The sequence below is a fragment of the Pseudoliparis swirei genome, chromosome 18 (genome assembly GCF_029220125.1).
Source record: "Pseudoliparis swirei isolate HS2019 ecotype Mariana Trench chromosome 18, NWPU_hadal_v1, whole genome shotgun sequence".
NCBI classification, from domain to species: Eukaryota; Metazoa; Chordata; class Actinopteri; order Perciformes; family Liparidae; genus Pseudoliparis; species Pseudoliparis swirei.
The window spans coordinates 3,063,759-3,074,501 of record NC_079405.1 but is presented as its reverse complement, the minus strand read 5'-3'; the positions used below and the strand labels follow the sequence as shown (position 1 = coordinate 3,074,501).

Sequence of the window (10,743 nt, the reverse complement as noted above, 5' to 3'; positions counted from 1 at the left end):
TAATTGATAAATATATAATTTATAATAACATATATAACTATTTATAATATAAATAATATATACACATATATATATAGATATATATGTATAATATATAACAATATAATATAAATATAATATACATATCTTTATACATATATAAATATGTAGAATATAAATATATATAGTATAAATATATAATTATATATATAATTATTTAGAATATAAATAGTATAACATATAAATATATAATATTTATAACTATTTATAATATAAATAATATATACACACATATATATATATATGTATAATACATAACAATATAATATAAATATATTATGCATATCTTTATACATATATAACTATTTACTATATAAGTACTATAATATATATATATAATAACATAATCTATAATAATTAGGGCTGTCAGCGTTAACGCGTTAATCTATGCGATTAATTTGGCCGCGTTAACGCACTAAAATATTTTAACACAATTAACACAACTTTGTTTACTTCCGGTGTTCGTTGAAGTTTTTTCACTCCCCTGAATTTCAAACCGCGGCAGTGTGGTTTAACACTGTTTCCGTTTTTAAAACAATTATTTCTCCGCGAAAATAAGGAGCAGAAATCAGTTTAACTCGTGGATGAATCAGTCGGGTTTCCTCCTGCTCCTCCTTCCTCCCGTCTCCCCCTCTGACACACAGAGGAACGGAGGGCGACGTGTCGGGGGACGCGGCGCGGAAAGAACTCGTCACACGAAACCTTCACCGTGATTGGTCAATCCGTTTGTCTGTCAACATTTTGCGAAAAAAACAACCAATGAACACTCAGTAAATCACAAAGGACCTCCCACCTCACAGGTGAGGCTCTATAGCAGCCTGTCAGTCAGAGAACCAGAGAACACGGCACGAGGACAAATGTGCCTCATTATAGAGCTGAGATTGTTCTGGAATGTTTGATGTATAACACGTGGGGGTGTGTCACATGAAAACGCCTTTAAAAGGTGAATTTACATTTTTTTGTAAAATGGAGAACATGCCCCCCGCCTCCAGAGGGTTAACGTGACATATGTGAATGTCAGTCAGTTACCAAGGCCACTGGTTCTGCTGTTCAGTGTTAAAGATGACAGGACCAATGGGGTCTCAATATACTTCTTTTTTTTTACTAATCTGGGTGTTTCACTGAAGAAACAATTTATCATCCATGATATTAAATACCTCGCTGGCACTTTATAGGTAGAAGTCTCTTTGAAAACACAGCTCTGTGTGAAGTTTTGTCTTTAAAAAGAAGAAAAAAATAACTTTTAATCGCAATTAATTAATTAAAAAATGTGCGATTAATTAGTTATTTTTTAAAAATCGATTGACAGCCCTAATAATAATACATTATATATTTCAAAAACCTGTTCAGACCTGTGCAATCGACATTTTTACTTGGAAGGTGAGAGGGTTTCTCCGGATCCACCGGGTGGCAGAATCCAGGGTGCGGCGCGGTGAACTGGCGGTTACAATAACATACCTGTCACAAGGTATGCGGAGAAAAGATAGAAGAATGTGTGGCAGAGGGCGAGACGCAACAGGACGGGGCAAGAGGAGGGCAAGGTGAAACTTGAAACTTGAAACTTGAATGCTTAAACTCCTCCACTGTTGTTCATTGGGCAATCATTTAAAGAAAACGCAAGTGCTAATCTTTACATTAACAATGCGTCAAATGAATAAGACCTTTTTTGGTACTTCTTTTTAAAACAGGAACTGGAATAATATGTTGTCTTCTCTTTAACTAAGCAACCACTCAGATTAAACTATATCTGCTTCCTCTTTAAAGCGTATCACGTGAGTGGTCACGTGATACGCTTCTGTTAGGCGTGAGTAAGGACCTTCTCGAGTGAAGCCGGTAAGAAAATGTGCATTCTCTCTAATGGCCAGCAGGGGGCGAACCCTCCGGTTGGAATAAATAATTCAGATTGTATCGAAGTCTATCGGCGTTTCTCAATATGCGTACTTTCCTCTACTTGTGTCCTCGTGACTCGTGAAACGTCATCAGTCTCAGCCCGAGTACATGTTCCAATTCAAAGTCCGCTTTGCAAAGCACGGTCAAAATGCCCGGATGTGACTTGATCCTCCCACTTTACCCAGGATGCATCAGAGGAGACTTGTGCGTACTCTAGCCAGCAGATATCCCAGAGCAACCGGAAACAATAGCGGAGGAGAAAATAAACTACTGACAGTTGACTTTTTAGTTTTTATAAATACTACTGTTGTTGAGTCACGGAATGTCATTTTAGGATGTTTTGTTTATTTGACTGTAAAAGATAATTTACAGTGAATAATTAGAGTAAACCCAGGAGCAAGAACAGCTGATGTGGTGACGTCAAGTCAGCTGCTGCTCCAATCGCAGTAAGACCGTCGTCCGGTCCTCCAGAGTTTGGACTCCCAAGACCAGACTCCAAAAGAACACAAGTCTGTACTCGTGTACTTTGAATTGAGAAACGCCGTATGAGAAAATGACAAGTGTGCATTCTCTCTAATCACCAGCAGGGGGCGACTCCTCCGGTTAAAAAGACATCAGATTGTATAGAAGTCTATGAGAAAAGGACTTCTATAGTTGTAAGTAAAAAAGAAACTGGCTTGATTTTAACAGATTACTCATCTTTCAGCAGTGATTTAAAATCTTTTCAGATTATTGTGTCCGTTATTTGATCCACACATTGAATTTACTCTTCCTAAACCTTTCTAGAAGCCGATAAAAAGATATTGACGGCAATAAATAAAAATGCAGGATGAGAATCGGTCTGCTATCATCTTTTATTGTTTAATGACGCTCACCTCAATTGGTTTTTACCGTGCCAACACACCCTCCCACAGGCCACGCCCCCAGAGGGAGGAAGGTGTGTGAGTCTCGTTGAAGGTTAGCGTGTGTTGAGTCATTGCCACTAATCATGTGTGTTTAGCCATGTGGGAACCAACGTGTTGAGATGCCGCCGCGGCATATACAGGACTGTCTCAGAAAATTAGAATATTGTGATAAAGTTCTTTATTTTCTGTAATGCAATTAAAAAAACAAAAATGTCATGCATTCTGGATTCATTACAAATCAACTGAAATATTGCAAGCCTTTTATTCTTTTAATATTGCTGATTATGGTTTACAGCTTAAGAAAACTCTAAAATCCTATCTCATAAAATTTTAATATTTCCTCAGACCAAGTAAAAAAAAAGATTTATAACAGCTGAGTGTTTGTCAAGGCTCAGGAAACCCTTGCAGGTGTTTGAGTTAATTAGACAATTCAAGTGATTTGTTTAATACCCTACTAGTATACTTTTTCATGATATTCTAATATTTAGAGATAGGATATTTGAGTTTTCTTAAGCTGTAAGCCATAATCAGCAATATTAAAAGAATAAAAGGCTTGCAATATTTCAGTTGATTTGTAATGAATCCAGAATGCATGACATTTTTGTTTATTTAATTGCATTACAGAAAATAAAGAACTTCATCACAATATTCTAATTTTCTGAGACAGTCCTGTACATCTATATATATATACACATATCTATAGATTTATAAATATATAGATGTATATATATTTATACACATGGGGGAGTTAGACGACGAGGAGCTTGTGTTTTCTTCGTAGTTAACTCTTATTATTGCGCAACTCATCTCTTTTGAAGCTTTTCACCAGAAGTATAAATTAGACAAATACAGATCCCCTTTGTGTACTTATATATATGAATGTTTATAAATATGAATATATGTGAATATATATATGAATATAAATTCATAAATATGAATATATATATTCATATTTAGATATATTCATATAAATATGAATATTTATCATATATTTATATGAATATATATATATATTACCTACATTTATCTCTTGTATGTGCTAGTTTGAAATGCACAATCTCGACTTAATTTGGCATCTTCATGACAGAAAACAACAAAAATCATATTTTTATGTCAACCAGTCCTTCCTTTTAATTGCCATTCGACACACACACACACACACACACACACACACACACACACACACACACACACACACACACACACACACACACACACACACACACACACACACACACACACACACACACACACACACACACACACACACACACACACACACACACACACACACACACTAGCTGTCCTGCTGAATGAGGTCTTTGGCCTTCTGCAGGTTGTGATCGACGGCCCCCTCTAAGAACTGAACCCAGGTCAGCTGAGATTCTCCACACACATGACTGGACCTGCTCAGAGAGGAAGGAGGAGGAGGAGGAGAAAACACAGATGACCAAACACGCCAGTGATTTCACAACGACAGTAATATTCCGTTTCGTAGCCGACCGACTCGTTCCTTAAACTCGGGTCAGATAAGAGGCGCCCACACGGTTCTCACAGGCTGCAGGTTGGCGTGCGTCGGATCACATTCCAGGGAGCGTTTGGGAATCTCGCTCCAACAATAGAACCTTTATAATAGTCTTTATGCTTGTTTTGGCTCAGAGACAATAAACCGCCACGATGCGCTGCACACACAGGAGGTCACATGACCTTGACCTACATTTCATTTCACATTCAATCCTCTTAATTCAACTTGAACAGTCGGTTTGACCTCGTCATGATTTACCTGATGATCTCCAGAACCTTCTTTAACAACGCTGCCAACTTAGACACCTGCAAAAGAGAAACAGAAACACACACACACACACACACACACACACACACACACACACACACACACACACACACACACACACACACACACACACACACACACACACACACACACACACACACACACACACACACACAATAACTAATGCAGTAATTATCCCTTCAAACGAGGCGTCTTGTCGGGGATCAGACGTGTTGTCTGACGCCAGATCGAGAAACACCCGCCCACGACTTGACCTCCTCCATCTGGCGCCCCCCCCGAGCACAAACAGAAGTTGGACCGGTCCGGCCTCCGAACGGCGAGACTCAACAACTTTAACCCCCGGAACTACTTTCTCCAGAAGAAAATAGTCCCCCCGTAATAAAAAAGACCAACAAGACACTACGAATAAAGGTGTGTGTGTTCGTGTGTGTGTGTGTTCGTGTGTCTTACATTGCTCTCCACTCCGCTGTACTCCATTGGTGGGTAGAGGCAGAGAGCCAGATCATCAAGACTTAAAGACAGCAAGAAAAGAAGATTAACACATGAGGCATAGACTTCTATACAACCAGAGGAGTCGCCCCCTGGTGGTCAGGTGAGAGAATGTAGCTTCAACACATAAAGCATTGACTTCTATACAACCAGAGGAGTCGCCCCCTGGTGGCCAGGAGAGAGAATGCAGCTTTAACACATGAAGCATAGACTTCTATACAACCAGAGGAGTCGCCCTCTGGTGGCCAGGAGAGAAAATGCAGCTTTAACACATGAAGCATTGACTTCTATACAACCAGAGGAGTCACCCCCTGGTTGTCAGGAGAGAGAATGCAGCTTTAACACATGAGGCATAGACTTCTATACAACCAGAGGAGTCGCCCCCTGGTGGTCAGGAGAGAGAATGCAGCTTTAACACATGAGGCATAGACTTCTATACAACCAGAGGAGTCGCCCCGTGGAGGTCAGGAGAGAGAATGCAGCTTTAACACATGAAGCATATACTTCTATACAACCAGAGGAGTCGCCCCCTGGTGGTCAGGAGAGAGAATGCAGCTTTAACACATAAAACATAGACTTCTATACAACCAGAGGAGTCGCCCCGTGGAGGTCAGGAGAGAGAATGCAGCTTTAACACATGAAGCATAGACTTCTATACAACCAGAGGAGTCGCCCCCTGGTGGTCAGTGTGTGTGTGTGTTCCCACCCAGGACTGATCTCCTTGGTGATGTCGGCCAGGTCGTCGAGCTGAGCGAGGTTCTGCGACGTGGAGACGTCGCCGTTGGCTTTGACGACCGACGTCAGCTTCTTCAGGCACGCCGCCGCCGCCTTCATCAGCCCCTGGCACGGGCCAATCACGCGCCGGTCCTTCTCCGACCAATAGGTGTCCTGGTTGCCTCGAGGCTCCTGGTCGATGTCGAGGACGTCACTGTACGGGTCCTGGGCCTCGGACAACGCCTGGAGGGGTTTCAGAACTTAGAAAAGGGCGCTAATAATGGGGCAATAAGGTCTCTGATGTGTGTGTGTGTGTGTGTGTACCTGCTCCATTTCATCGATGGCGTCTTTCACGACTCCAATCTGATCGGACAGAACCATCAAGACAGCCTTCTTATTGTCTGTTAAATAAAAACAAATTATTTATTTTTTTCCTTCAATGAACACAAAGAAATAAAATTTTAAATCCTGTTTATTGAGCTCGGCCGCATCGCGCCGGAGCCCTCGCAATACTCACGGGACTGACGGATAACCGCATCATTTAACTCCTATAATAATATATCATTTATATAATTTGCCATAATGAGGTCAAAAGCTCTTAAAACGTCTATAAATTACTTTTGTAAACTCATCAGGTTAATTACAAAGTAAAAGGTGTGTCGCAATAAAAGCCAATGTCTCCTTTTTGTCCTGTTTTCTCCCGGTTACTCATTAGTTGGTCTAATACGACGTAATGCGTGTAATAAGGTTTGAATCAAAGAGCAGAAACACAGGCGGGAGAAGCTTTAACTGAAGACTTCTGAGAGTCCCCCCCCCCCCCCCCAACGTCCTGACGACCAATCACAACACGGCCCAACGAGGACTCACCGGTCTGACACTTTGTATGTATATATAAAAAATGTTTTTGATTCATATATATATATTTTATATATATATAATATGTATACACTATAATATATATATACATAAATATAATTGTTGTATATTTGTAAAAAATTATATATATATTGTATATATATTTATTGTATATATATATATAAATATGTGTTTTATATATATAAATATATACGAATATATATATACATAAATAAATATGAAATATATATATATATCCATACAAATTAAATAAATAAATATAATTGTTGTATATTTGTATAAATCTATATATATATTTATTGTATATATATATATATAATTATATATGTATATATAAAAACATATACGAATATATATATATAAATAAATATATATATACATACAAATTAAATAAATATATATATACATACATGCTGAAGTTTTAACAGTGCCAGAACCTGTATGTGATTTCGACAATAATATATTTTTTCACACTAGAAGTTTTCTGACATGACGTCATGAGCAAAAATGTATCGTGAGACTTTGGGTTCAACGTCGCCCCCTGCTGGCCGACCGCAGCATCACCGTATAAACGTATTCCTCGACCCTTACTTTAAAATAAAGACATGTTGTTGTTGTTGTTGTTGTTGTTGTTTCCGACTGAAGCAACAAATCCATCAAACACAAATCTGCCCAAGAAAAGAAAGAAAAAAAAGTCTACTGACCTTGTGGCAACGTGGCAAAATGATCACAGGCTGACCAAACGCCTCCTGTAGAGATCAACTGCTCCTGGGACAGGCTGGGAGGAGGAGGAGGAGGAGGAAAGTTATAAACCTCACAACAGAGGGAACATAGGAATAAAATACTGTTTATTTGAAGTCTGTGTGTGTATGTATGTGTGTAGAAGTGTGTGTGTGTGTGTGTGAATAAGTGTCTTTGTGTGTATCTATGTGTGTGTAGAAGTGTGTGTGTGTGTACCTCTGCAGGGGGGCGCTCAGGATCACCTCCACTAGTTGTGCGACGGCCTCCAGAACCTCGACGGTGGCTTCTCGGACCTTACGACGCAGACTCACACCTGAGAGGAAGAGTCAATCATCATCATCATCCACCCCCTCTCCCTCCTCTTCATCCTCCTTCTTCTTCTTCTTAAATATATATAGACTTGAGATGACTTTACTTCTCAACATGTAGACGACATGATTACTTCACCTCGGCTCTTGGGCAGCCAGTAATACACGGTGGCCAGACCGAGGACGCTCTGCAGGGCGGAGGAGGACAGCGTCTCCACGTCCTGAGGAGGCGCAGCAGGAGCAAACAAACATGTACATACGGAGAGAGTCACGTCAATGTTTCTTAAATTAACTCGGTAATGTCTCTTTTAGTTTCTTTTAACTGGTCTTCTTGTTCTGTGTTTCTTATGAGATGTTTAATCTCAGTGGGACTCACCTGGTTAAATAAAGGTTTAAAGAAATAATAAATTAAAACTTTCTAAGACTCATATCTTATTTCATTCATTCATTCATTTATTTTGGATATGAACTGATATTTTTCATCCAGATGTTATAAAGAGAAATGATATTATCTGTGTGACTGCCGTTAATAATAATAATAATAAAAATGATAATAATAATAATAATATATACATTTTAGTTCATTTTTATATTTTAATATATATATAAAATAAAATGGTCCACAATAAATGACGCAGACGAAGGCCTCCAGCGTCTGACCTGCTGTGACGGCGGCGGCGGTTTGGAGAAGGCCAGACTGAGCTTGGTAGCTTCCTGGTTCACGACCTTCACGGCCTGGTCTGAGGACGGAAGAGACCATTACGTCACATGAAGAGGGGGAACCAGGAAGTCCTGTCGTGAGACGGGACGCGCTGTTAGTCCAGATCATAAGTAGATGAACCAGACTCAACTCAGAGAGACCCAGAAGCTGGAGAGGTGGAACTGCCCGTCGGACTCTTTAGATTCTCCATCTGGGGTGGAAATAATCAGTCAATAAAATAAAACTTCTTTATGAATAGAAAATGACACGCTTAAATAATTGGAATATTAAACTATGAAAACTTTTGATGAGCATGTCACTTTTTCAGATATTTTCTAATAAATAATCATTGAAATGAATTAACAGATCAGCCTTAATCACTAATAATATTTGTTTTTAAACAAAAATTGAAGTACTAGTGTGATTCGGCTTTCTTCCTTTCAGTTGGCGGTTTTCCTAATAAATTGGTAATAATTTTTGTTATTGATGTTTTTACACCACATAATTATATAATATTGTGTACTTGAGTGTCCTCATAACTATAAATGTGTAATATGTTTATGTCACTGGAATATTTTTTTAAACAGACCCCTGCCCATCTGCCATTTGTTCTATAAACGGTCAATAGTTCAGCAAAAATCAAACCGGAAGTCAATAATGTAGCATTAAACTTATTAAACTCATTAAATGAGTTAACTTTTTAAGAATATCGGACAAACCGAACTGGGTGTACATAAATAAAAAAAATCACGTTACTAAAGGGAAGTAAATGTATTTGAATCGCCAGTTGAAGAAGCGGCTTCCAGCGTTAGCTCGACACGCGCCACCTCGCGCGCGCACACATCCACGTCACCTCGCGCCTCGTCAGTACCTCGGACCCGGTCTCTGATGCACTGGATGGAGTTCAGGAGGTTTCGCAGAGGCACCGACACGTTTCCTCCGCTATTGTCAGCACTCATGACACCAACAGGTAGCGTTAGCCCGATGGACGTGCGTGTTGTGGAACTATCAGAACGAACCGGAAGTTGAGCCGGGGACGATTATAGAGGAAGCACCCACACGGCGGTAAAAAGAGGGGTTTTAGCGACATCTCGTGGTGAAACTAGAGTATTACAAGCAGAGACTGGGATTGACGTCATTTGAGCATTTTGGGTGATTTTTGGGTGATTTTGGGCTACTTTTCTTTCTTAGTAACAACTTAAATGTAATGGAAGAAACTGAGTGTCTTTTAATGTTTTTAAATGTTGTAATGGTACTGTAAAAATCACCGTAAGCAATAAAAAGTATTCTTTCCTGATCTTTAATTATGAACATACCTTTTACTCTAGATGTATCTTGTCATACAAATAAGTAATCAGTTATATATACTTTACCCTATTAAACATGTAACATATTCCTTTAGAAGTTTGTGGATTTATCTGAGCAAAGAATGCAAACGTGTGTGTGCAGTACACCTGACGACCAGCAGGGGGCAGCGTGGTCCCGTAGTCTGATGTCATTCAATGGACTCACACTGATGACGGCACGTGAGTATAAGAGGGGGGGGGGGTCCTCGGTGGTCCAAGTCTACGGCTGGAGGTGCAGAGGATGAGAGGAGGATGTATTGGTCTGTCTCAAGTCCCCCCACCTGTTGGTTCCAGCTCAACACACACACACACACACACACACACACACTCACACACACACACTCACACACACACACTCACTCACAAACACATTCACACACACACACACTCACTCACAAACACATTCACACACACACACACACACACACACACACACACACACACACACACACACACTCACACACACACACACACACACTCACACACACACACACACACACACTCACACACACACACACACACACACTCACATATTCTTTTTATGTCCTTCTATCTTTCTCAACCATGACAGAAACTAATGAATGTATTCCATATTGTCGAGCCTTAGTGTCTCTAACGGCCTGAATGTGTGTTTGTCAAACTCTTTAGGCTTTTTTCTTCTTCTTCTTCTTTTCTTCTCTCTCTCTCTCCCTCCCTCCCTCTCTCCCTCTTTCTCCCTTCCTCCCTCCCTCTCTCTCTCCCTCCTTCAACCTGTGTGCTTTATGTCTCAGACAGCTTTGCACACTTGGAGGCAAATCATGTTATCACCTCTTTCCTCCTTCTCTTCCGTCTCATTTCCTCCTCCTCTCTCTCTTCTTCCCTCTGCTTCCTCCATCCATCCCTCCCTCCCTCCATCCTCTCTCCCTCCCTCCCTCTCTCAGGT

The 10,743-nt window shown here is 40.0% G+C and overlaps 1 protein-coding gene across 1 annotated transcript; it reads right to left on the bottom strand.

The window, feature by feature from the left end:
- Positions 1–3,934: 3,934 nt before the first annotated feature.
- ccndbp1 (cyclin D-type binding-protein 1) lies at positions 3,935–9,485 on the bottom strand. Its single transcript, XM_056437536.1, has 11 exons — positions 9,347–9,485; positions 8,627–8,686; positions 8,436–8,515; positions 7,915–7,996; positions 7,684–7,780; positions 7,431–7,504; positions 6,175–6,251; positions 5,843–6,093; positions 5,098–5,158; positions 4,618–4,664; positions 3,935–4,240 (listed from the first exon to the last, which is right to left on the bottom strand). The coding sequence occupies exons 1-11, from the start codon at positions 9,432–9,434 to the stop codon at positions 4,132–4,134; spliced, it is 1,026 nt and encodes a 341-aa protein (XP_056293511.1). The 5' UTR covers positions 9,435–9,485; the 3' UTR covers positions 3,935–4,131.
- Between the last annotated feature and the right edge of the window lie 1,258 nt (positions 9,486–10,743).

Excerpts from the sequence above, each read along its gene's own strand:
- ccndbp1 (XM_056437536.1), bottom strand. The coding sequence starts at position 9,434 with ATGAGTGCTGACAATAGCGGAGGAAACGTGTCGGTGCCTCTGCGAAAC. Across the intron at positions 6,094-6,174 it reads CCATCGATGAAATGGAGCAG|GCGTTGTCCGAGGCCCAGGA; the intron begins GTACACACACAC and ends AAACCCCTCCAG. Across the intron at positions 5,159-5,842 it reads ACCAAGGAGATCAGTCCTGG|TCTTGATGATCTGGCTCTCT; the intron begins GTGGGAACACAC and ends GCTGTCTTTAAG.